At 41.9% G+C, this 26,503-nt stretch overlaps 5 protein-coding genes across 12 annotated transcripts in view; 3 read left to right on the top strand and 2 right to left on the bottom strand.

Moving 5' to 3' along the window:
• miga1 (mitoguardin 1) overlaps nt 1-2,577 on the top strand; it is a 25,824-nt gene extending 23,247 nt beyond the window's left edge. The window contains exons 14-16 of the mRNA XM_031865225.1: nt 119-172; nt 370-486; nt 964-2,577. Coding sequence (XP_031721085.1) covers nt 119-172; nt 370-486; nt 964-1,182 — 390 coding nt within the window. The 3' untranslated portion in view covers nt 1,183-2,577. The remainder of the gene's footprint in view (nt 1-118; nt 173-369; nt 487-963) is intronic.
• A 123-nt stretch (nt 2,578-2,700) lies between these two features.
• fubp1 (far upstream element (FUSE) binding protein 1) lies at nt 2,701-12,379 on the bottom strand. 7 transcript variants are annotated; one of them, XM_031865218.1, is made up of 20 exons: nt 12,217-12,379; nt 11,652-11,775; nt 10,830-10,865; nt 10,619-10,655; nt 10,487-10,533; nt 10,332-10,403; nt 10,185-10,242; nt 9,912-10,074; nt 9,725-9,823; nt 9,424-9,570; nt 9,232-9,334; nt 8,764-9,036; nt 8,465-8,625; nt 8,227-8,378; nt 8,058-8,134; nt 7,758-7,883; nt 7,410-7,484; nt 6,947-7,009; nt 6,175-6,341; nt 2,701-5,930 (listed from the first exon to the last, which is right to left on the bottom strand). In XM_031865218.1, exons 1-20 carry the CDS (start codon nt 12,307-12,309, stop codon nt 5,922-5,924), a joined length of 2,082 nt encoding a protein of 693 aa, XP_031721078.1. In that variant the 5' UTR covers nt 12,310-12,379; the 3' UTR covers nt 2,701-5,921. The 7 variants fall into 7 exon arrangements, with proteins under 7 accessions (XP_031721078.1, XP_031721077.1, XP_031721079.1 ...); XM_031865217.1 differs by lacking the exon at nt 2,701-5,930 and having other exon boundaries at nt 6,063-6,341; XM_031865219.1 differs by lacking the exon at nt 2,701-5,930 and having other exon boundaries at nt 6,063-6,341; nt 10,353-10,403.
• Nucleotides 12,380-12,813: 434 nt separating this feature from the next.
• slc25a24l (solute carrier family 25 member 24, like) lies at nt 12,814-17,360 on the bottom strand. 2 transcript variants are annotated; one of them, XM_031865226.1, is made up of 10 exons: nt 17,076-17,360; nt 16,863-16,989; nt 16,339-16,426; nt 15,710-15,821; nt 15,438-15,596; nt 14,459-14,596; nt 14,243-14,353; nt 13,333-13,500; nt 13,101-13,239; nt 12,814-13,010 (listed from the first exon to the last, which is right to left on the bottom strand). In XM_031865226.1, the coding sequence occupies exons 1-10, from the start codon at nt 17,196-17,198 to the stop codon at nt 12,823-12,825; spliced, it is 1,353 nt and encodes a 450-aa protein (XP_031721086.1). In that variant the 5' UTR covers nt 17,199-17,360; the 3' UTR covers nt 12,814-12,822. The 2 variants fall into 2 exon arrangements, with proteins under 2 accessions (XP_031721086.1, XP_031721087.1); XM_031865227.1 differs by having other exon boundaries at nt 12,857-13,010; nt 13,101-13,174.
• A 656-nt stretch (nt 17,361-18,016) lies between these two features.
• Nucleotides 18,017-23,440, top strand: dnajb4 (DnaJ heat shock protein family (Hsp40) member B4). Its single transcript, XM_031865492.1, has 3 exons — nt 18,017-18,713; nt 20,377-20,951; nt 22,675-23,440. Exons 1-3 carry the CDS (start codon nt 18,503-18,505, stop codon nt 22,903-22,905), a joined length of 1,017 nt encoding a protein of 338 aa, XP_031721352.1. The 5' UTR covers nt 18,017-18,502; the 3' UTR covers nt 22,906-23,440.
• Nucleotides 23,441-24,763: 1,323 nt separating this feature from the next.
• The window catches only part of gipc2 (GIPC PDZ domain containing family, member 2), a 16,383-nt gene continuing 14,643 nt past the window's right edge, over nt 24,764-26,503 (top strand). Inside the window, exon 1 of the mRNA XM_031865342.1 lies at nt 24,764-25,400. Coding sequence (XP_031721202.1) covers nt 25,122-25,400 — 279 coding nt within the window. The 5' untranslated portion in view covers nt 24,764-25,121. The remainder of the gene's footprint in view (nt 25,401-26,503) is intronic.

Genomic DNA, 26,503 nt, shown 5'->3' with positions numbered 1-26,503 from the left:
TATATGTATGGTAGTGTCAGTTTGAAAATTACAAATATAAAAGGTAAATACATTTTATGCATTTCCACATGTCCAATTTTTGACTATTGTGACGATTTAACCTGCATGTATTCCACAGGCGGTGGCATCAAGCTGTTGGTCGGTGATGAAGCAGAGGAGGCAGCACATGAAGGTAAACGTCCAACAAAATGTTCAAAAATCTTTTTGTTGAGTCCGTAGGAGGACTCACTTTAGAGATCTGTCACACTGTTTTACCTCCTGACTCAGGTCATGATCTCAGGTCTGTAAAAACCCGACAACCCGATCTCTACTCTGCTTATGATTTGTATTTGTTTGGACGGTTCCAGTAACCTCTCCCGTTTGTCTCAGGTGTCTGACGGCTTCATCGCTCACTTCTACGCTGTGTGTGAACAGATCAGCCCCGTCCTGGCCTGGGGCTTCCTGGGGCCCAAGAGCTCCCTGCATGACTTCTGCTGCTTCTTCAAGGTTGGTCTGATGGTGACTCTCCTTTAAATAGGATCTTTACTTCTGTTGGTTTCTACCGCAAGCAGGGTTTCATCGTCGTACCCAAAATAGGGACACAGTGATTTCAGTAAAGTAGTCGGATATTTAAATTATTTTAAATTTGATAGGAAAACAGATTTGTGCGATAATTTAATGTTGCGGAACATCACAACATTTTCCGATTGTTGCTCCGAGAAGGAAACAGGTCAGCATACAGTAGATACCGATAAACTACCTCCTCTAGAGGGAAGGACATGACACAGAACATGTTTCTGGAAGAAGACCAAAGAGGTCTGATTATGCACCAGCCTGGCTTTCGCCTAATTTTTAAATATTCAAATAATAAGAGAAAATAAGATACGCCTTTATTGATCTCCAGTGGGGAATAAAAGGTGGTAAAAATATAAATGAGGTATATAAGACACACCTGTTCTAAAAGTATGTTTTCTTCTCCTTCAGGATCAGGTGTTGTACTTCCTCAAGGACATTTTCGACCTGGACAAAGTGCGCTACTCCTCTGTGGAGAGTCTAGCGGAGGACATGCTCCGCCTGCTGCACCGGCGCTCCGAGCTGCTGGTGGCCTACCTGGGAGCCGACCCCCTGCGGCAAGTCAGCGGCTGCAGCGCCGCGCAGGTGCAGCTGGTGCCCAGCGCCCTGCTGGAGGCTCCGGTGCAATAAGGGACAGGGGGGGGGGGGACTGGGTCATCGCAGCGCCACACACACACACACATGGAAGACTTGTGCTGACTCGGGTGAGTTCACACCAGCTGTCAAAGACTTTATTTTCCACAAGACTGCTCATTAAATGTAAAACACTATTTCACCTTGGTCCGACAACCGGCTCATCACATCTCCCATGATGCTTTGCACCGTATCTGAGGATGAATTGTACCAGCTGCCTTGCCTTCACACGTGATCATTATCTCCAGTGCGGCCTCCTCAGCTTCACTGTGCCATGGCAGTGCACGCTAGTTTCCAAACATCACAGCAATAATATTTATACTCGCTGTGAGACATTTCACAGTAATTATCTGGCCGTAGTAGATATTCCGCTGTGAAACTTTTTATTGCTATTAAGAGCAATTTGTGTGGAAATAAAAGGATATTTTAGTATTTATTTTATTATAAAGTTTCAGGATTCATTTTTTAGAAGTTGTAGTTGTGCATCAATGGATTTGTTATAAGCTTCAAACATACAGTAGTATGAATACCAGTGTTGTATTTTAAACTCTAAGCTAAACTAAGATTTATGATTACAATGCAAAATCATTAAATGTGCTTTGTTTTTGATCCAAGCACACGTTGCACAGGGAAGTCATTGATCGAAGGGACTGTGTGGTAAATGTAAAATGCGTTTGAGTTATTACATGTTACTTAAAAGCTGTTTTGTTGGCACCGGGCTTCACAAAGCTTCATGCAATATTTAAATAAAGCCTGGCTCATGCAGCCTACAAGGCCTTTAATCCCATCATACCGTTAACTACAGAATATGAAAGATTATAAATCACTATTACATAATCCTTCAGCTGTTCAACACTTTCACATGATGGGCACACATGGAAGAAGCCTTACCGTTAATGCACATACTCCAGCCTTGTCTTCATCACTGAATGTAAGTCTTAAAAATACAATTTCTCTGCCATGTACAGAACATGCTCAATGTCAAAGCTCAGCACTACCCGCTATAAGAGGTAATGTTCCAAAAATACTAGATTCATATTTTAGGAGTTGTCATTTGCATTATTTTCCACTTTGAAAGACGGGTTCATCTTGACACCCACATGTACTTTTTTTGAAAGAGTTACTGTGGTCGTTCCTCTTGGTAATTTAAACTACAACAGTCTGTTAGTCTTGAGTTTCCATGATGGTGGCTATTTAAAAATGATTTGCTGTAACTCAGACTGTAGGAGCCTATTTAGAACCAGATTTGTCCACTTTGATTGTAAATTCATTATGAAGGGATCTTCTCAGCCAGTATGAACAGGAGGAATGGTGGATCTAGTGTTTCAATGCATAAGATTACAAAAATGGTTTAAAAACCAAGAAAAATGTGATTGTACTTCAAGATGCTTATTGTCACGTGTTCACCTTTTTTTTTTTTTTTTTCAAAAGTCAATTCAGCAAATAAATACTTGTATTTTTCTTCCCGCTTCTTTTCTCCACTACGTAAAATAAAACTCAAGTCAATGAGGCCAGTTCATTTTGTTACAACTTTATTAATGAACATGGCAACATTTCAAAAGTCATAACAGTTGATTCAATAAGCAAAAAGAAACAATATATTTGAGAATATACAGAGAAACACATGAAACCATTGTTTACCTCTAAGGCATGCTCCATGTTTTGTCTTCTACACCCCCACGAACTGTGTTGAAACACTGAGCGTCTCACATGTACAGAAAGAACAGCCTCAAAAACAAACAGTGACCCTTAAACTAAAGAGAAAAGTGATTTTAGACTGACACCCCACCCCCAAATTGTTACTGCCAATAAAAACAGTGCATGTCATTTTAAAGTAGATCACTTCCTGTCCTCATCCAACTTTCTAAAGCACATTCCTACTGACTAAAGGTTATTCAAGAAGCGACACAACAGACCATCATACAACTCTAAATTACACTATAGCATCATGGATTTGTTAAAAAACAGTTGATCCGAGCTGAAAAACATTTATCTGACCATCACTTTGCAATCAACAGAATTTTGATTTTCATTGCGTTGCTGTTTTGTTTTTTTACCTTATGACTGGAGCTCTTGAACGGTCTACGTTCAGCAGTGGGGATTGACTCAAAGGATTCCTCGTTTTGGGGACGACAAACTACGACAGCGCCTGATTCTAAGACCTACGCTCGCAGCGTCCTCCAACACTGTGAGCGAGAAGTGAAGGCAGCAGCGTTTCAATAGGAGATTTGCACTGCACTAGAGGGCAGATTCACACCACGACAGATTATAAAATATATATATTAAAAAAAAAAAATTTTAAAAAATAGAAATCATGTATTTCACCGTTTGATCTAGCGACTGAGCACATTGCTAAACTTCTGGCAACACGTTTTTGCATGGCATGCAGTTTGGATGTACCAGCGTCATAAGTTATCTAAAGCATCGACACACTATCACCGTCAAGACTTACCGGGATGGAAAAGATAAAAAAGGCTATCAGCGAATATTATGCACACACGACAACATTTTCCTCAGTGAGCCTATGCAACAACTTTGTCTAAAGGTAAAGTCACTTTTTTGAAAAAGTCAAACTCCATGTAACAAAAGTCATACAGCTCATATCATGCAGTTCATTCATGAAAGCAGATTATCTTAAAGGGCTGTTCATACGAGAGAAATCCTGGACATTCCTTGACTACTAAGCATAAATGCATTGAGGGCATGTTAAAGACACAGGTATGCATTGCTTTGCATGTAAATTGGTCATGTCACTAGACAAAAACACTGGTTCCTTAGGTTTCGCTTACCTGTGTTATTGCAGCAGAACCTAAGGTGCAAGGTCTGGGACGACACTGCAAAGATCAGATATATGTATTGCACTGGTTGCCATCAGTGAACAATGCTTCAAATTAACAGCCTTTCACAACAGTGCTCATTCAGAAAATAAATGTCATAAATCAATACTGGGCTAGTCAGAAGCACTTCCACTGCTACCATTCCACATGCTCATATAGGACATTGAAGTAATAACAGCAGAAACCTAAGCATGCTACACTGGAGTTATGCAGTAGGGCCTTTCTAATACGTTGCAATAAATGGCATTTTTTTTTTTTTATAAATAAAAAAACATGACAGTCAACCTAGATAATGGCACTTAGCAGATCAGGTATTCAAAAAAAACGCAAATAACCACATGGGGGCATCCTTAAAAACAGTTCCTACCAACAGTGTAACAGAGTGCTGACATTCAAACCCTCAGTTCAGAAATCCAACTGGCGCTGAAATGCTACCAACACAAATAGTCTAACAATCTACAGAGCATCGACATACTGGAAGATTCAAAGTCTGAATGGGGTGGACAGATACGTCTCAGAAACATGTGGCACAAGAATCCAAAGTACTATTCCTCTCCTCAGAACATTTCATACTTACCCAGAGACAGGGGGGAAATGGCAAGATTTGACAAAAAAATATATATACTACATCTTTTGCAGTTTATAAAAGCATCAAAAAGGCGATTATCTCTCAGTCACAGGTTTGTACTTACAGTATAGGAGGGCTCAACTGATGGACGAAGACTGCTTAGCCACCCCCGACCCTACAACATCTATGTTCTTATATTGGATAAACACTAACAGAATGGGGACAGCAAAAACGATTTTTTGCAATGTTTTTATATTAAAAAAACATTTTATATAAAAAAAAAAACACAAATTTATACATGTGAGTTAGTTCGCACTTTGAGAAAAGGGCATGACAAACGTTTCAATGCATTTTCGATACAATGGCAATTTACCTGGCTGTCCTGGGAAAAAGAACAGCACAAAAAAAATATATATATATATATATATCACTAAAAATATGCAACATTTCTTGCAACCACGTTTCTGAGGAACATGTTAGGGAGAAAGTACGTGCTTACCGCTTTTCTAAACTTGCCTGTGGAGGAGGAAGTGTCTATATCAAGGCAATACACAGAGCATACTACCTCAACAATGTCAGCACACCAGACAAAATCAAAAGAGTACCACAGCAACGCAGTTAATGCATGAATTACGGTACATGTATACCTGTCGACTTGCTAACGACAAACATCGGTCTACGGCTGAAGTCAGAGAGCAAAGTCAGGAAACAGAAGAGTAAATAAATGTCTATCAACATGGACGTTTGTTGGTCTGAATCACTCGGGATCATCGTACGCACAAAACAAGTCTAAAAGCCTTATAGACAGTTGGAGAGAGACAGGACAGCACAACTTTGAGTTAACCATTTTTGGACAATTAAACCCACACATGGTCTGCGGTTGATTTCGCTTACTTTTCCCCCGTAAAACAAAAGACTTACAGAAATTCCTCTAAACCCATCCGCTTTAAAACCACCCCAACTTACCAACACAGGAGGTTTCAGTTTGTTTTATTGCAAAAACACAACAGGCAATAGCATTTTAAAACTGAGATGATTTACATGGTAATGTCTACAGTTTAATAAACATGAGTTCTAACCACATTTAATGTAGATACAGGGCTGGAATGACCATATGTAGAATTACCTCACTAAAAACAAAGCATTTACAAGAAAAAGGAAAAAATAAACAAAACAAAAAAAGGAGGACGTGTTCGCCGGGTACTCTGCCATCTATGTGAAACACTTTCAAACCAAGGAAATTTAAGATCTTCATCAAGGCGTCTGCATCCAAACATTTAACAAAGGATTTTGTTTCGACAATGTAGCATTTACTTTATGTCCACTTCACATTACTGGCCCTGTGCAGAAGAAATACATAGAAGATACATTGCATGTTAACAGCGGAAACAGTGGACTCAGCTTCCCAAACACAAAAAAAAAGAAGCTTAAAACCTGTTTAGGGAGGAAATGGTGTGGGTTAAGTGTGTGAAGCGGCTGCAGCCACTGGAGCCCCTGTAAAAACCTGAGGAAGCAAGGCGGTTACGGCACAAAAGAATTGCGTATTCAGTGGATGTGGAGGGCAGATTCTTATCGGGGGTGTACCTGAGGAGCTTGTGGTGCTGCACCCATCGCCTGAGGGTTGGCTGTGCCGTAGTAAGCGGCCTGCTGGCGGTAGTACTCCGCCCAGGCGGCGCTGTAGTCCGGCTGGCCTCCGGGCTGGGAGGCAGCGGCCGCTGCTGCCGCTGCGGTGGCCTGAGGGGCCGCTTGACCTGGAACGGTAGAACAAGAACAAAACTTTTTGGAACCGCAAATACCCTACAGATACATGCATCCCGGTAGAACTGCTACTACAAACTAATTTACATCACGATAACAGTTACAAGTCTTTCGAGATAGCGCGTTTATGAGAAGGGGAACGAACCCGCCACCACTGTCTTTGGGTGGCGGGACAGAAACCTTCTGCCTTTCTCTTGGGCAGCTGAGAGAGCAGCCGCTCTACTGCAGAGGGCCGCTAGAGGAGCACAGCCACCCGTCAACACGGAACACAAGTCTGACTTGACTAACTTGTTCATCTACTTGGGGACATTCCCAGCTCTTGAATGAAAGTCATTTAAGTTTGTATTTATAATCATCGCTATATAAACACCAGGATCACACTTGATTCCTAAACAGTTTGGTTCACACACCGCAAAATGAGTCTCATGTGAGCTCTGAACAAACGGTTCAATGTTTACACCGCCTACATTTTAATTCCATGCATCCGTTTCGGTAATTGCGCAGACAAAGTAGAGATTAAAGCCTGAAGAGTGGAGAGTAAACTGTTCAGTGAAGTAAGTGTGATCTCAGTCTGGTTTCAGCTCACAGGAGTACCAACCTTGTTTCTTGTAATACTCCTCCCAGGCTTTCGTGTAGTCCTGAGGTTGTTGACTCTGTTGACCTGCAAAGACAAAAGGGAGAAACGTGTCAATGCGTCCGAATGTAAAATAAAATCTGAAATCTTATCCTACATGGTTTATATCCACGACAACAAATCACACATTTAACTCTACACACGTTAAGTAGCAGTAACATTCAAAAGATCTGCCTTCAGTGCTGATAAAGCCATGATATAGTCTAGAAAATAAACTACTCTAAGCTCTTAAAAAGGTGTCAATAGTGTTGCAGTCTAAACAGCACAGGAATCAAATGTCAAACCAAAGTGGAGGCACACTGAAACTCCACGGCAGGCCAGCAGCACGGTCAAATACCCAGACCTGAAAAAGAAGCTGACTGAGCGCCCCGTCGCTGTTTGGACTGTCTTGTGTCAATAGGTGTACACAGAAACTACGTTCGTATACCCGTTTTCTCGTAATATTCCTCCCAGGCCTTGGAGTAATCTGCCTGTCCACTCTGACCTGCAGCCTGTGGGTCACCTGTTAAAAAAAACGGGAACTTGTAATTAGTTAATTTCTTCCAGTAGTTTGTCCTCCACCTGCCTTGGTCGGGTCTGTCAGATTAAAGATAAAAAAAAAAAAAAGTTGTGTTTCTTTAAATGCTCTGCCGGTTAGTGACACCAGAACGTGAGCACAGAACACGACTAAAGTAAAGCTAGAAGGCTACACTGCTCTGTTCTACTCTACTCTCAGCAGTTTCTGCTTCTCCATCTGCTCCCACAGACGCCGCTAATCGAGAAACACGTCAGTCACCTTGGCCGTTGGATTGAGTCGTGCCAGGAGCTCCGCTGGTAGGGGTCATGGGCGCCTGCGGCTGCTGGCTGTACTGAGCGTAGTAGGCGGCCCACGCTGCTGCGTTGGCATCGGCTGCTGCTTTATCTGAACAAAGTTCAGGTTTTGTTACAAAACAAAAAAGGCTAAGATAAAAGTTGTAGCTTTTCATTATATAAACTGATATTAAACTGAGTCATTAACGTCTAATTTATTTGGCAAGAGGACATGAATAATTTTTTTATTTCAGTAAAACGTAGTGTGTTAACTGATGGTACTCACTTGGATCAGGTTGTCCCTGTTGCCAGTGTGGGTAGCCATTGCCCCATCCCTGAGGCTGGTAAGGTGCCGGTGGACCACTGATTAAAGAAAAGATAAATAACCTTTAACTTTCCACATCCTGTGTCTGAAGTATTCTTGATCTTTACATACGAGGGGCCACTGCACTTACTGTGGTCCTGGAGGTCCCTGGTTGTACGGTCCAGGGTTGTATGGACCCATGGGAGCCCCAGGGGGCCCAGGTGGTCCAGGAGGACCATGTGGACCAGGGCCTCCGTGTGGACCTGGACCTCCGTGTGGGCCACCCATTGGAGTAACGGGTCCCTGCAAACACAGAAACACATCCTGGTCAGTAAACAAGCTCATAAAAAGACAAAAGTCTAAAAGTATCAAACTCTAAAGTGTCTCACCCCAATTTTCTCCTCCACCAGCTGCCTGGCGTAGTCGATCTGTTGAGGGGAGCCCCGGACTGTGAACATCTTGATGTTGGGATCAGCGTTGGGTGGAGGATTCCTCTGCAGCTCGATCCTGGCTCCAGACTGCTGGCTGATGCCTTTGATTGTCTCTCCACCTGAAGAGTTCAGAAATAAAGATTAACCACAACAACCCAATAGCTTGTATAATAAGCACTGGAGGGTCTTTTTACAGGTGAAAGTCCCACGACCATTAACAATCAGGGTTCCTCACTCAGCATTGACGGGTCACTTGCCTTTTCCAATGATGAGACCGGTCTTCATGGTTGGGACAGTGAAGGTAAACTCCTGCAGGCCACCAGGGGGGCCCATGTTCCAGTTCCCCTGCCCGCGACCACGACCTCTGCCGCCACCGCCGCCACCACCACCACCACCGCCGCCTCCACCATGTCCTGGAGGCCCGCCGGCCTGGACGCTCCGCAGCAGATCGGAAATGATCTCTGCTGCGTGCTGGGCTTGGTCGGGGGGACCCATGATCTGTGCTATCCGTTCCGGTGTGCTGCCGTCATCTTGAAGGAGAAAACGTGGAGGTTGGAGACTATCGAGGCATAATTTATGCTGCTGGGATTTAACTCCATAGTGCCGGGGTCTCGTATTCAGGTCTCAGATAAAGGGTTGGGGTTATACATCAGCTTCTCAGCGTGGTGCATGAGTTTCATCACTGACCATACACATTTTAACGGCACCCAAATGACTTCACTCACCTGGTTTGAACTGAATCCGGACGCCCGTGTCGTTCTGTATTTTCTTGATCATTTCTCCATTTCTGCCGATGACAATTCCCACTGCAAACCGGGGGACAGGAACCTAAATGACAGCAAATAAAACCAAATGTTAAGTTACTGATTCAACCCCTCATCTCCAAACTGACAAACGAGACAATTACAAACACTTACATCTAAGCTGTCTCCCCCATTTCCTCCTCCATTACCGCCGCCACCACCACCACCTCCACCTCCTCCTCCAACCCGTGAGCCATATTCGCCCCTCTGCTCCCTAAAGCCTTGATCTCTGATCAGCTCCATCACCATATCTTTGGCTTGCTGAGGAGGAAAAGAAAGTATGTGTCATTACAGCATTCCCCCCCCCACTGGTTTACATGGAAAATCCAAGGAATGAAAGCAGAGGTACCTTATATAAAAAAACAAAATATTTACAATTCCATAATGTTGGAAGTGCACACGAGCAAGGACCCACCTGAACTTTAAAGGGCTCTCCTGAGATGCGGAGTGGCTTGTCAGCACCTGTGTTCTGGGGTCCGTCTTGGATCATGACCATCTTCACTCCAGCTCGTTCCTGCAGAGTAGAATGTGTCTTTGTCAAATGTGTTCGCCGTTGGACACCATCACTCTACTACTCGAGCTCTGACTGGCTGGACACTCACCTGAAGGCTTTTGATGGTTTCGCCACCCTTCCCAATGACGAGTCCGGCTTTAGAGGCAGGGACCATAATCTCCTGGACAGTCATCCCCGGCCCGTCGTTGTGGTTGAATGCAGGAGCTGGACGCCCCTTGTCAACGATCTCTGTTAGTAGCCTCTTTGCAGCCCTGAGGAGAGAAAAATTACCGTCATACTCAGACTGAAATCCCCAAGAAGGACCCAATTAAAAAAAGTGTTTTCCCTGAAGGGGACCGTTAAATGGAAAAAGTTTACTTACTGGATGGATTCTGGTCCCCCTGTTAATGTCACTGACCTATCTGGCATTCCTCCACTGTCTACAACACACAGATCCCAACAATAAAGCAAAACCATCATTTCCACGTATTACAGAGATCCACAATATCAACAACCGATCTGAACGTACCAGGCGCAATCTGTATCTTACATCCAGACTCTTGCTGTAGACGTGATATCTGTTCGCCTCCTCTTCCAATAACTACAAGGAAAATGGGTGCGTTACATTTCAATATCAACACCCACCAGACAGCGTTTGCCATTTAGTGTTTCAAAACTACTTACTGAATCCAACCATTCCATCGGGAACCTTGAATTCCTCTGATATTGACCTGAGAGTAACAGAACAAATCATTGTTAGCTTTGTAATCAATGACCAAGTGTGGCTCTTTCCTTTACTGTAACTCTGGTATCTACCTTGGGGGTCCACCCATTCCTCCCATTGCTGAAAAAGCTGCAAAATGAGAATGTACAACACATTAGGGGAACAAACATACAACACATTTATGTTTAGCACATGCAACACATGACCAATTCATGCTAATATTTGGGCCAATTACTTTGGGTTGGGAATCATCACAACAGCCACATACATAACTAACTACAGCTACGTCATCAGGTCACTTACCGTCGTTTGTAGCCACTTTCTTCGTCTCTGGTTGGTCTGTGACAACATGACATAATAACCAGTATAAGTATCTATCGTTATACCCACCATTGCATTACTACGTGTTTTTCAATTGGTAAATGGCTTACTGCCTGAAATGTAAATAGTTATAGCAAACAACAGAGGCCTGGATAGCCACCACACACAAAGGCTGGAATATACCCTCAATTGCCCATTAAAGCCCATAAACATACCTCCCTGACTATACGTTTAGTCTTTGTTGAAACTGTTCATCAGTCTTTTTGTTTGTGGTGCTGTGTGTCACTTTACAACATTTTAGCCCCAAAAATGTAGGACTTAAACTTCATTACTATTACCGAGTGGCACCCAATTAACATGAAACTTTTTTTTTTTTTTAAACATATACTTTACACTTGCCTGTTCTTACAATACAAAACAGAAACCAATAATGGCTCAACCTGCTCAGAAAGTACCCCCCCCCCTCTGCTTTTTAACTCATATATCTGTTACCAAATATTTCATTGCAAGGCACTGATTTGAAACAACTGTAAGGACAGACTGTGAAAATACAACTCAAAACACGCAATATCCATCATACTGCACTGGCTAAAACTTAAAACATTAAAAACAACTGTTCCATGTGGTTAGGAGTAATACACTGGGTGTTAGACTTAGCTACATTAATGCACATCAATATAAAAATATAATAATTAATTATCACTTCTAGGCAAATACAATTTAGTAGCTGCTAAAAAAATAAATAAAACACACAGGCAAGCATCAACTATCAAGACTTGCAATGAATCGATTTGAGCCACTGACCGATATTCAGGTTAGGCATGGGAAAATACCCACCAGCGTCCTCCAGGGGCCTTTTCTGCCCACCGTAGCCGAACTCGTTAGTCGGGGGTGCCGCAACGCCATCGCCACCGATCTTCGCTGCGATCTGAAAAACAAAGTAAACAAAGAGAGAACACTAATTTAAGACGACGCATCTGCTGCTGGTGTTTTTTTTAAAGCGAATGCTCGGTCACTCTGGCTGCGGCCTACACGACTTCTGTCCGGAAGTCTGAGCCAACAAAGGAAAAGATAATACTTCCACGTAAACTAACACGTAACCGTTGATGTTATCAAACAAATGCACCGCTTGTATTTCGAATAAAAGATTATGTGCATCTTATTAAATGTGTGCATTAATCTAAGATCGTTTTTATAGCATATCTGCTTCGCCTTGTGGCGGAACATGAGCTAATCGTTAGCTTAGCATAGGCCGCCGCGTTGTCGTATTTAACGACGGGTGTGGAGAAAGCAGCATAACTCGCTTTTCTGCACACGACTTCGACATTTTTTTTTTTTTTACACGAACTTAATTTAGTGGTCTTCTTACCTGTCGTGCTCTCTGAAGAGCGTCTTTAAAAGCGTCGTTCATTCCGCCGCCGTTGTTGGAGGACGGTGGAGCCACGCTGCTGTAGTCAGCCATATCTGGTGCTCTTCTCCTCCTCGGTGAGACAAGATGGTCGCTTACATCCACGGGAAGTTAACAGGAAAACTCGCGGGTAAACGTAGTCTCGCGATAACGACCATTGTCGTTTAATTCACACTTTCTTTTGTTTCCATCGTAGCCAAAATTTGTCAGTTTTAGTTTGGCCTAACTCACGGGTGAAAATGGAAGATGTCTGACCCTTGTTGTGAAATAACATTTTATTGTACAGCTCGCATTTCAACACATGTACACACTTTGTCACATTGTGAATGTCAATCATGAGGGTTTTTTTAAATCCCCATGTCTCATGCTCTTGGTCAGTGGCTATCCATTTACTTAACTCAAGCGTTCAAAAAAAAAACAGACTTATTAAAGATTGGATCACATGATAATCACACATCTTCAGCTGTTTTCCGAGGTTTTCCAGGATTCCAGTTATGTTCCAACACTCAGTTACCATTAATACGAGTTCACAGTTTGTTCCAAAGCAAGCAACCAATTTTGTTAATCTCAAGACTCCATTGAGGAAACCAGATTTTCAAATTTCCTAGTTAAAGTGTAGTTTATCAGAGCACATGGAATCGCCCTGACGAAGCTGGCTCCCATTCCATTATAGTATCCTCTAATTCCATGTTTTTCATATATCCCTATCAGTCCTCGTAACGCACCTGAAGCTGGACGGGAATCTGAGCTGAAAGCTGCAAAAACAAGACAAATGGCGATGAGTAAAACATCTCAAATAGTTTCAAATGATAACAAAATGTGTGACAGAAAATGCAGGTGTTTACCTTGTGCTTGCTGCTGAGTCCGGATCACTGCCAGCGGGTAACTGGTCATCTGTCCAGAGGCAAAGGCCACAAAACTGAAGAAAAACAGTTTGGAGTCACTGTTGTAAGCTGGATCACTCTTTGCCCAGTTTATGATCGACTGCAACAAGAAGAAAAAAGCCAAAGACATCTAAAAAATCTTTCAGATTAATTTGTGATTTATCTTTATCTTATCGTTGTTCTTCTGTCTCACCTGGTGAACTGCACACTCCACACCTGCGTAGGGGATCATGCAGAGGACGCTCGGCTTGAATCCTCTGTAAAAGGCGGACAGTGACTCTTGTCTGTAAATAGATCGAGCGCATGCCACAACACCATGGTACGTGCCAGCTTGCTGCAGGTTCAACCTCACCTTCAGCACCTGTAGAGGATATAAAAGGAGATATTACCAGAATAAACCGCCATTGATTTACTTAAGCTGGTTCATAAAATGGCCAGAAACTGGATTATCCATTTACCAGCTTCACAAAGTCTCTTATTATTCTTCAAATACAGATGTATTGCACATTTTCTTTTTCAGAATAACCAGTACCTTTTGAAACTGAAGATTTATTTTGATGTAAATAGCTGCATTTAAGATTCATGATGGATTATTATATATATATACAAATGTTACAAAAGGCATTTTATGTGTCAAATATGAGAGCAGCTCATTACAGAACAGAAACACGACTAACTGGTTTAATCTGTGAGGAACTATGTTCATTATAAACAATAAATAAAATGGACAATGGGACACACCCAAACGTTGATGCTTACATGACAATTGTGTTGCCAAGAAGCATGATGGCCCATTTTGCTTGTAAGAACCAGCTTTTGATATGTTGATTGAGCCTCTTAAACAGCAGGCGAGACTGAAGCATCTCTTGGCCTCAGTATTGCATCATATGTGACATTTGGTCAGATTTGGTATAAAAATCAGGAGCTTTGTTGTTTTACAGTAAAGTAGGGGAAACTATTTTATGACTTAAAGAAGGAGAGGGTTTAACAACTAAACACTTCTGTTTATCATAATGGGAGTTTGTGAAAGTAACGAACAGGAGTGTAAATCTCACATCCAACATCTTTCACCTCTTGAATTAAATATCAAAAATATTTAGTACCTCTAAAGGGTAGAAGGCAGCGTGAGCGGCAGCACCGGAGATGCAACCCAAGCCGAAACGCTGCTGCACCGTCAGAGTCTCCCGTGTGCTGTTCTGGGTGTGGGCCTTCATCTGGACAAAGCAGAGAAGCTCTGAGTGAGCTCGTCAGTCAGAAACAGGATACATGGTGCATACATAATTCACACCGGAGAGTTTGTCTGCTACCGTACGACTCACCTGGGCGTAGATGAGACACTGCAGCGTCGACTGAGGTGTTCCTTTCAGCACGTTGACGGAGTTGCCTTGCCACATCGACCGCAGACCACCTGCCCTCATCTCCTGGAAGCCTTGGGAGAAGGCTTTGGATCCACGAACCTACAGAGCACACAGGAAACAGTTTCATACGAGACCCTAGGCAGTTGCAATAAATGTACAGCAACTCCTGGAAAAAGTAATTGTAAATACTGGAACAGATGCTACACAAATTACAGGGTATCACATTTTTATCATAAAGCAGACACAGTAAAACAACAACAATACAGCACTTTGTTACAAAGATCAAGACATTTCCAGTTTAAGTTTCCATTTTCTGCAATTTGAGTTATGCTTGTTTGGCTTAAACCACATCAAATAATATCAGGTTTGATGTACAATGCTCCTCAAATGCCACTCAATGACATTCTTGACCATTAGGAACAGTGACACTATAATCTGAAGTCTTACTTGAGCTTCATACGAGTCAACAATCACACAACATAAAATGAACTGTCCCACCAAGTGCACAATGTGGGAAGAGTGTGGACGCTGCATAATTGAAAGAGCAAATAAAGGAGCTTTCCGACTGTATCGCTCCGGAAAGCCTAACTTACATTGCTACGGGTTCAGCTCTGGGAACCGTATGTGAACATCATGAAAGTTGGAAGTGCAGGCTTTACCTGAAATGAACTTGTAAACAGTGCATGTAAATATTTCATTTTATTTGTATTCTATCTGATATTGGTGTAAGTTCAGTGTGTATGTCTGTGTGATACATATTTCTGGACTCAAAACTGTTGTATTTTTACTATGTTTCTTTAATGTGTTACAACATAAAAACATGGTAATAAACATATTGGAAGGGGGACTGTCCCACTAACTAATGCTTCAAAAGAAGAAACTTAAAGTTCACCACTATTACAACATGCATGCCTGCAAAGCACCTGATAGCGGTGCTGACCTGGAGTTGGATCTTCAGGCGGTCGATGGGTGCCGTCACAGTTCGGGATACAGCATCTGCCAGACCCGCTGCCAGAACAAACGTCCTCCACGCACCAAAACCGGAGGCCTCTTCGGGGAACTCGATGGGCATCGCACGACTTTCACCCACATCGAAAACCTACAATTGCATTCGTCATCCTTTAATCATTCTGTCATTACTCATGTTCAAGTGGATGTGTCACCAGGATGTGTCAGAAGTAACATGATCGTGATGCCGCCAGAAGAGCCTACCAGACTGTGCTTCCAGGACGACACCAGCTCCCCGATGTTGTCCACGGGGTTGAGGATGACATAGTGCAGGAACTCACCCCAGTCCACCGTCATCGAACTGTCCTTATCCATCCTGGTGGATAAACACATGGTTTGTTTTCATCACATACTGTAATGAAAGAAGCTGTGTGACAACATGCTTGTATCGCTTTAAAAAAAAAGGCATGATAATAAATGTTTTAAAGGTCGCTGGAAGTCTTTTTTCAAACAACTGATTTGTGGCCATTATAAGAGCAGTAATTATCCAATATAATATAGGAATACACTGTATACAGGTCTGCCAGGCAGCAAGTCCAAGCTGAAGGACACCATCCTTTTATTCCTTTGTAACTGCAGGCTTGATAGCTTATTCAAACTTATATTTGATGATGTATATTACTGATCAGGGAGCATGATTAGATATATAACCAGTTATAAAGTAATCTGTGATAACATATCAACCCAAGTACACACCTGTTTAGAAAGCACCAATGTGCTTTGAACTCATTTCAGCATGGTAATACAACTGTTAAAGTTTTATATTTTACATAAAGGAATGTCTCTTTAAATACAACAATGAATCCATGAGGTAGTGGGCAAAAAAATCTTACATTTGAATTATTTTTTTTGCATTCGGCTTTGATATGACCACTCCTAACTCCTTAAACAAACATATGATGTCTTCCTGGTCAATCACCCCTGATCAGAGAAGAAAACGCACACAATTACATACAGGTACTTGTACTGCTCATTCAGTTATCATATTTCTGGGAATTGACATTGTCAACGCTATGAGTGCAAAGGTTACAGCCTGCAGGACTTTGCAGTGTATGTTGTCTTCTGTGTACCATAAACAAGCTATCTGTCTTTCCTGTCTGACCTTGAAGAATTCACATTTATAGTAGTATTATAAAGAATATGTGCATGTAAGACTATCATCTTCTACATCAGTATACTGTACTACTATAGTAGAGCACAGTGTGTTGCTTACAGGAGATAACAATAGGAGGTGTAATGCTTGAAAACATATTGCAAAATCATTGTTTATGTATTCGACAAGGCTATATTGAACTTTGTTGCATTTCCCTGTGTTTCCTTGAGAAATAAAACATTGTTGAAGTCTGTGATCACTCACCACACTTGTTCTTGTCAAGGTCATGAAAGTGAATTTTCCACTTCCTCTCTCTGTCCATCATGTAGCAGAGGAACTCTTTATAATCCAACAGGCCATCTTTGTCTTTGTCATAAGAATCGATTATATTCTAGGGGATAATTAGCAGGTTTGTGTTGATTAGTGCTTGAATAAATGAATGAAATTAGACAGACTATAAAAAGGGAATATTGTTACCTGGACCTTTCCATCCGCTGAGAGGATGCCATGCTTCCTCATTTCGTCTTGGAGCTCCGACACCGATATGACTCCATCCTCGTTTTGATCCAGTTTAGCAAATAAACCACGAAACTGATCCATGGTGCGTTGAGAAACAAATTAGCCCCAGAAAAAAATAATCAAGATGTTTAAAAAATAAATGCAGCGTGCTTCATCAGGTGGGAAATAATAAATGATAATTTTCAGAGACTATTGACCTGCAGCTCTGCTGGGACGCTGACTCATCGGCGGGGTTTAGTGTCAGTGCTGCATGGGCGCTTTTATCAGTAGCTCAAAGAGAAAACATCAGTTTCTGTGTGGTGCAGCAGGTGGCGCTGTGGCTGCAAGAGAGCCGACCACATCATCTTCATCATCATCTCCAATAATCACTCTTCCTCCTCCTCTGTATGTGGGCGTGCAGAGACAGACAGGGGATAATACAAGACAAGAATATATAGTCATTTTGAAATTGAGCAAAAAAAAAAAAAAAAAAAAAAACTTAAAAAAAGAGAAATAAATAAAAACTGAATAGAATGAATTTGGAATAGTTACATATGAAAATGAATTATTACATAAATGAGGGATTTGTTAAATAAATAGATGAAAAATATTCATGTATTTCTCTATTTCTGTGCATATGTATTTATCAAATTGACCTGCACATTTATTTAAAATCGAGGATTTTATTTCTACACAATTTGAGCCATTCAGTTATACATGTATTGTAATGGCAGCTTCAGTCCTCCACAGTGTTGAGGCAGGTGGATACCACAGGAATAGTCCGGGTATAAAATTGATGTGTGTCATTATTGTGATTTGTTGTGTATGTGGAATAAAAAATAAAACGCCCCCTAGTGGCTCAAACTGGTATTTTTTCAGGTAGGAATTATTTAGCAGAATAGAAAACAAGCTGCTATGAAGTATTTTTTTTTTCGCCCCCCGAGGACCCTCAGGAAGCAGGCTAATCAGGCCATGAACCAGAGGTGATGGTCATATAGTGGAGTGCATTCTGATCAATATTACCCTACGTTGCCTGAACTCACATTCATTCCACTGACAGCTCATCATGACAGAGCAGCCGGCACCCGGTCTCTGCTCACCGGATCCAGAATCAGTTCTTGTGTTCAGCTTGACGTTGGCGCTGTGAATGCAGGGGAGGTGGGAGCTGTGGCTATTTAAAGAGGGACATCCAGTCCCGGATAAATAGCAGAAGGTCCACGTCGTTGACTAACAGCCTCCAAATGTTTTTTTTCATCCCGCACTGTGTATCCGTCTGTGGCTGAGGCGGCTTCACTCCGGTGACAACCCACCCGTCGAGCATCAGTCCAGTCCACCAGCTCCTCTCATTGATCTAGTCTCCTTCTTTCTTTCTTTTTTATTCTTTATCATTAGAGGAGACGTGAAAAATGGGCAAAGATTATTATAAGACGTTGGGTATCTCTAAAGGAGCCACGGACGAGGATATTAAGAAAGCTTACAGAAAACAAGCGTTGAAATGGCACCCCGACAAGAACAAGTCTGCAGCCGCCGAGGACAAATTTAAGGAAATCGCTGAGGCATATGAAGTCCTCAGTGATCCGAAGAAAAGAGAAGTTTATGATCAGTATGGAGAAGAAGGTAATTTTTTTTTATTGCCTTGAATTACATTGCCTAACCTTGTGTGGCGGTTTTTAATTCACCGTTAATATACCGTTATAAACCCGTTATAAAGCCTGGATGGTTGCATGTAAAACACAGCTGGCTTTAATTCAAGTCAAACAGTGTGACCAGCCGTTTTAGGAAACAGCTGTTCAGCAGTTCACAGGCCTACAGTTCTGTGTATTTTATGACGAGGATTATGACACCATATCTGCAGTTATAAGCTTCTGTTATAAGACAAATAAAGGCCTGTCATCAGTTCCACCACAGGTATTCTTAAACATGCGGTGTTGTAATATAAAGAAATACATATTTGTAATTCCATCACAGTCTTTATGTAGAATGTGTCGTACCTACAATGTAGTATCTGAACAGATGGTTATGGATGGGAAGCATGTTGAGGAAGGAAAAAAGACCACAAATCATCTCTACATCCATCTACAAATTAAAAATGAAAGGGAGTATCCCAAGATAACCTTATTTTTACCATTTAATGTACCAAATGTGCTGAACATCTTCAGAAAGGGCCAGTATAAGTGAATAGGTGTAAAGCATACACATGTTTGCTAATAGAGAAAAGTCTCCTCTAAAGGCTCCCTCAAGCCATGCAACAAACATATGTGTGTTTTTTTTGTAATAAAATGAAAGTTCTCGAACATTGCTATTGGACAAACCCATCATCTGAGTAGATTATCGACTGTAATATCTCCAAAAATGGAATATCTTCATCAGGTATCGGTAATAATGGGCCGATCTGGCATCGGATACCATTATTTTAGTAAATAACAATTCAGTACATTTCTATCTATGCTTTTATTTGTTACATTTTGTTTTACAAAGTTACGAAAGCAATGTTTAAGTAAGAGTCGGATCAGTACTCGGTATCGTCCAAAACCCAAAGCCCATGTATTGTATTGATGTTGGGACTGAACATGTTGGATCGGTGCATCAAGAATTTTTCAAACAGAGACAGAGTCTCATGATACAGATTCCGATATCTCAACTCAGGCTATCGACCAATACACCGGTTTGAAACCAGAGCTCTCATTTTGCTAAATTTTAAATCAGTTTGTTACACTTTGTGGAACTCATCAAGATCATTTTTGGCAACATGATGCTAAGGATTGGGATGGTACTAAAACTGACACAGTGGGCTGTCTATAAAGACAATACTGTAGGGCGGCAACTAACCATTATTCTTTTTAAACAATTAATCTGCTGTGTATTTTGGTTACATTGGTTTATCATTTGGCCTCTAACACATCAGAAAATAGTGAAGAATTTCCATCACGATTTCCTAGAGGCCCACAGTGACTTCTTCAAAAGTGTTGTTTTGTCTGACCGACGCTCAAACACCCGAACATGTTCAGTTCTCAGCAACGTTAAGACGAGGATAAGGAGCAGACTCTCACATTTGAGAAGCTAGAACCAAAATAGTACTGTTGAGCGACTAATCAGCTAATAGTTAAAACTCTAGTAAACTGTATTTAATGTGGATTGGTCATTTCATGGTCAGTGAGGTCAGTATTGGGCCTGATATCTGGTGAATAGGACTGTCAAAGTAAAGTCATCACTTGTGGCATAAAGCGACTGCTCAGTGTCAATGTTAGGATGACTGATCTTCATATCACTCCCCCATCAGGTCTCAAGGGAGGAAGTGTTCCCTCTGGTGACGGGCCAGGCAACACCTACACCTTCCATGGGGACCCTCACGCCACCTTCGCCACTTTCTTCGGGGGTTCGAACCCCTTCGACATGTTCTTCGGGCGTAAAGCCAACGGCCGAGACGACGACGACATGGAGGTGGACGGAAACGACCCCTTCGGCTCCTTCACCAACTTCAACATGAACGGGTTCCCTCGGGACGGGCACGTCGGCCCCGGAGGGCCGCAGCGCCGGAAGCAGGACCCGGCCATCATCCACGAACTGAGGGTCTCCCTGGAGGAGGTCTTCCACGGCTGCACCAAGAGGTTGAAAATCTCCCGCAAAAGGCTAAATCCGGATGGCAGGACCATGCGCAATGAGGATAAGATACTCACTATCGAGATCAAGCGGGGCTGGAAAGAGGGAACCAAGATCACGTTCCCGCGGGAGGGAGACGAGTCCACCAATACCATTCCTGCGGACATTGTTTTCGTCATCAAGGACAAGCCTCACCCTCACTTTAGGCGGGAGGGCTCGAACATTGTGTATCCTGTGCGCGTGAGCTTACGACAGGTGAGGCGTTTTCTGTTTTTGCACCCACTTATGACTGAGTGTTGTGGTATTAATAGAGTCTGATCGATGGATTCGTCACACACAGGGGAGATTCAGAAAAAGCTCATATTTACTTTTCGAGTGCTGCTTTAAAGCTCCGATGCTCAAAAAGAAAAAGCCTGGTCACAATGTAAAAGCTGTGGGAGTCTGCCTCAAAAGTTGTTTTTCCCTGGAAAGTACAGGCGTCCTGAATGAGCATAGTACTGAACTACACGCACGCACTTTTTGCTGCGCACTTATGCAATCTTGATAAACATTGAGGAATAGGAGCTGTATCACAGGGAGGCGGCGGCCACCCACGTTGCAAGATGTACTTATGTTCCTCCTACTCTCTTCAACACTCTCAGATCTCACTGCTTCATCTCTGAGCATGTGACCGATCTATGCAAACAGCAGCATTCACCTTAAAAGTTTCCTAAAACATGTGTGGGACTATAGTCAAATAGAATAGTTGTATATCAGCATGAAAGAATGCATTCTGGACGGTAGTTTGATCAAATAATCTTATCCCAAGGACCACTTTCTAGAACTGTGGAAGAAGCATCTCACAGTCTTGATCTAAAAGACAAGAAAAGAGAAAAAAACTGTGGTTGTTTCAATCCAACATCAAAGGTAATCTTTGAATAGAGAGATTACAACCACCTGTTATCATGTGATGGTAACTGAGCAAACTGCATCCACTAATGAAGACTGTTGGTGTGGTCTATAGCAGTTAGAAGTTCTGGTAAAGCAATTAAATGGACTTTAAATTAAGTCTTTTTCGTGAAATTAGTTGTATAATGTACACAATGTTCAAATATCTAGGGTCCTGTGTAGGTCTGCACATCAAAAATAAAGCAAACACTGTGGTGGATTTGGGTCATTTCCAAACAGAAATCTGTTATAATGGTCCATTATGGCCAATTTACTGTTAACTAAGAAGCTCGAGCTACAAAAGTATTTAAAGCTATAAAACTAGATACTCAGAAGGTCAGTTGAGGAAGCCATTTTGCAAAACAGAGCAACCTGCACACTGTCTACAATATTAGCTTATCACAGATATATTGTGTCGACTTAAATATTTGCTGATAAGCAACTAAATAAATTGTGATATAAAAACACCTAAGATATGTTTGAGGCAATTTAGAAACTGACACCAGTAGATAGTTTGTCCACGAGAGAAATTCAGAGATACTGAACATATATCGGCCAACATATTATTGGGATTTTGTGATTTGAACTGTCATATATATAGATGTCACCAATTGTCCCAAAACCTCTGCCAATAGTGTAAATGATTTTTGCATTTAAGGCAAAAGTGTTTCCATCCTTCATCAACTTTCAGCTGAATTTTATCGTGGTGACATGAACATTTCTCGTCGTCGTACAACCAATGTTGTCAAGTGACTGGTAGCGATTAGCAGCAAGCTGTTCATAAAACTAACACAACTACTGACGCTTTTATTTAGCACATTGATGTCAATGTCTCATAGTCAGCTGCTTTGATTATCAGGGGGATGATAGGATGAGGGACATTGTGCACATTTGCTACAGTGTGCAATCTATTGATATCAGAACATATCCTACTAATATTATGTTAATTTCAACAATATTCCCTACTAGTTTACATCTGCATGTAATCTCAGCCAATGAACAGATACATGTGTTGTTCTCACTCTGACCTCCATGCTCCTGTCTTTCTCAGTCGTTGTGCGGATGCTCGGTCACCGTGTCAACGATAGACGGGCAGACGTGCAACATGAAGATCACGGATGTCGTCAAGCCTGGCATGAGAAAGACTGTCGCAGGACAGGGCCTCCCCTTACCCAAGAACCCCGAGCAGAGAGGAGACCTGGTGGTGGAGTTTGACGTTAACTTTCCTGAGGCGTTGCCCGGCAATGCCAAGGACGTCCTGAAACGGCATTTACCTGCTTAGGACGAAGGACACGAGGACACTGAACGAGGGGAGATAACCACATGATCGCGCCCGCCCTCGTTACCTAACACACTCACACAAACACACTCACACACGCGGACGGCTCTGACACTTCACAGATGGACCCCTACGACGAATGTGCAATTTCTATTTTTGAGCTATGTGGTGTTTTTTATAAATACCGTGCATGCTGCCAAGTAGATATATACGTGCAAGACTGTCTGGGTTGTGGATATCTGAAAGAAACACATTTCATGTCTGTGGGTCTTTGCCACAATCACTTTATCTTTTTGTTTGTTGGAAATATTTGGTAGTGAGTGAGTCTACAGTTGCCAAAAAAAAGTGTTTAAAAAAATTTAGTGTTTATTTTATCATGTAGAGAGACAAGCCTCGATTTGCAGGCTGTCTTAAAAACCTTTGTAGAGTTTGTTCAAGAGGAACGTGGTTGAATGAACTGGATCGTCATGCGTGCATTTTAGAAACGTACATGTGAAGATATTGAACTTGAATTTTAAAATAAATATTTCCACACGAAGTGGTCTCGAACTGTTTCAGTTACGGGGAGGCATGTGATGAATTAAATATAAAGTGTATTCACAATAATCCCTTTAAAACAGTTAATGCAGGTTCGGCCTATTTATAGTCAGCGAACATTCTGCATACAGCAATAGTGCACAAAGAGAGTCCCAGGAAATGGTTCCTCAGACTGATATATTAGTAGTCAAATGTGAATATTTTGTCGTTGTAAAACTTATACAGTCATTTTTCTGATGTGCAATTAAAAATACGTTGACTGAATTTAATGCTTACTAATGGCAAAACTATGAGTGTGTAAATATAGCTGCCTGGTCTCAGCTGCTGGCTATCAGCTGCCAACACAGACACCTTTACTGTACATTTTCCCACCAGGGGACGCCACATCACTCGTCATGGCGGCTCCTGGCTTCAGGGGCCCACAGAGGCGGGGAGTCCTTGTTGGACATCTGTACTCATGAGATTAAAGCTCAAAGCCAAATACAAGCTGCTATTACATGGCTGTAACATTACATACATCTTTTCATTTAATACCACAGATAAGTACCATTTTTTTGCATCTATCTGTAGCTTTAAAAATAAATATATATTTTATGAAAGGAGAAAAAAGGATGGAGACCTCTGGGTGCACAAATTATGGCGAGCAAAGATTTGTACTAAATGTCCCTATAATAACTTACATGCACATAAATGTGTGTGTGAGAGAGACGTGTGCAAAGTCTGAGTCACTGTTATCCAGGGAGGGTGGAGGGTAAACACACCTGCTCCTTCTCAATGTGAGTCAAAAGGGAATCTTTATGGCTTTACATTGTAGTATCTAAAATGAAAGGATGGTGTTTTTAAGGGAAGAAGAAAAACATGTATGTCATTAAATATCTTAATTGACAGAATTTCAGTTGACACACCTTTCTGGTTACAATAATCCAGTGTCATGTTTCATTAGTTATTACATGCTAAGCTATATATATTACAAATCCTGCAATTAAAAGCTTATTTAAGTAAAAGTACCAAAGTTTTAGCATCAAAATATACTAAAGCAACAAAAGTAAAAAATACTAGATATGCAGAATGTCCCATTATATATATAAATAAATAAATAAATAAATAAATAAATAATGGGACATAGCTAGTATTTTTACATTTTTAAAAAATGTTTACTTTTGTTGCTTTTTACTTTTGCTTATATATATATATATATATATATATATATATATATATATGGAGCACGTGTTTAAAAAACACCTAAGTAATGTTTCTAAGTGAGTACAGGTGCACTGGGACAGAGCCCGGGTTCGTCCCACTGCGCCTGCGTCCCGCGGATAGACAGAGGAGCTTTTGTTAGCCGCGGACAGGAGCAGCCAGCAGGTTGTGTCAGAGTTGATCCCGCACTCACCACAACCTACCTGTTGAATATTCCCACCATTCATACCGCGGGCGAGGACCGAGCCTCTTGTCGAAGAAGAACTAATCTAAGCTGTGGGGCAGGTGATGAAAAGGAGAAGTGTGTCGCGGAAGGAAGGAAGACGTTGAGGAAAAAGCTTCGGACGCAAAGAAGGAAGTAAATACAGAGAACGCGACCGTTGGGTTTGGAACTCAACAGGTTGGCTACTTCAATGTTCTAACCGCGGCTCGGACATTTTTTTTTTTTGGGGAAAAACAAAAGCAAACAACAACAAACAAAAATGCCGTTGGGACCATGGAGGAAGAAAAACAAGTCGACGAAGGAGCATCTGGTGGAGAACGAGGAGGTCGGCGGCGGACACGCAGGTGCCACCGGGAGCGTGGCTAAATCCGCCGTGAACGGAGCGGGACTGCCGCCTCCACCTGCCAACCTGCGGCCCAAGTTGGTGTTCCACACGCAGCTGGCGCACGGAAGCCCCACCGGCAGGATCGAGGGCTTCTCTAACGTGAAGGAGTTGTACGGGAAGATAGCAGAAGCGTTTAATATCAATCCGCCTGAGGTAAGTAAGAGCTCACCTGTAGCTACAGGAGGGCGACACGTGATTTAGTGCTGCGTTCAAGTGTTTAACTCGAAGTAATGCCCAACAGATACTCTTGTTTATATATGCTCCAAAACTAAACTCACGTACAATTTTGAGGTACTTGTACTTTGCTTATTTTAGTATTTATTCCTAGCTATATTGCATGGGAAAATATTATACTTCTTTTTTTTACCCCACTACATTTATTTGACATTTGGGACAAGCTTTTCAGATTAAGGTAGTAATCATATTATGATACGATTAATACAATCCTCTTATAAACAAACCCCAAAGGGACAAGGGGCCCCAATGCTGGGGCTTTTCATATGTCTATGAATTATCAGCAGTTCCACTAAATATAACATTTGCCCTTTAAACCACAAATGATTCCAGATGGATAAATGTTTGAGGCCCAAGAAGAGCAAATTATCAATTATTTAAATGTTACATTTTCCTTTCCTACCCTTTGAAATTAATCGCATCATTTAACTCAGATTTAACTAGCTAGTTGGTGTTTGTAAAGGCACGCCCTGCCAGCCTGCACACCTTCAACCCTGTAGGACTGAGATAGATTGGTGTCTTATCTTGACTAGGAAGTCACCTGAAACCTGAAACCTGACAAATTACCTCGAATTTCTAGATACAGGTTGTTCACTCAGCTTCAAAATGTTACTGAAAAACAAAAGCTACATGTCTGACGAAGAGGTCTTGAAAACAAAAAGCAGGTTCCGTGTCCTCCCTCTAAGCTCCAGACTGCTTAAGCTCCTCTTTTCAAAGGAGAGTGTGAATGGCATGTTTGGCTTTTGTCAGCCTGAAATATGACTAGATAGGCCGGTGGAGCCGCCTGTTATCAGCCCTGTGTGCGGTGAGAGCCACAGTGCGGTGAGAGCCCCCCCCTCCCTCTTGAAGCTCAGAGATACAGTCGCTTCATTCAACGGGTCCAATAATTGGAAAGGAATTTGTCTCGTTGGCATTGGTGCACAGTGATGCACAACATACAGGACTTTACACACACACACACACACACACATATATATAAGAACAAAAGTGCGGTGAGAGCCCCCCCGGTATTGATGAAATGA

This window comes from Anarrhichthys ocellatus, unplaced genomic scaffold (assembly GCF_004355925.1).
Source record: "Anarrhichthys ocellatus isolate YVR2014 unplaced genomic scaffold, GSC_Weel_1.0 scaffold32, whole genome shotgun sequence".
Taxonomy (NCBI): domain Eukaryota; kingdom Metazoa; phylum Chordata; class Actinopteri; order Perciformes; family Anarhichadidae; genus Anarrhichthys; species Anarrhichthys ocellatus.
This window is presented reverse-complemented; position numbering and strand designations above follow the sequence as displayed.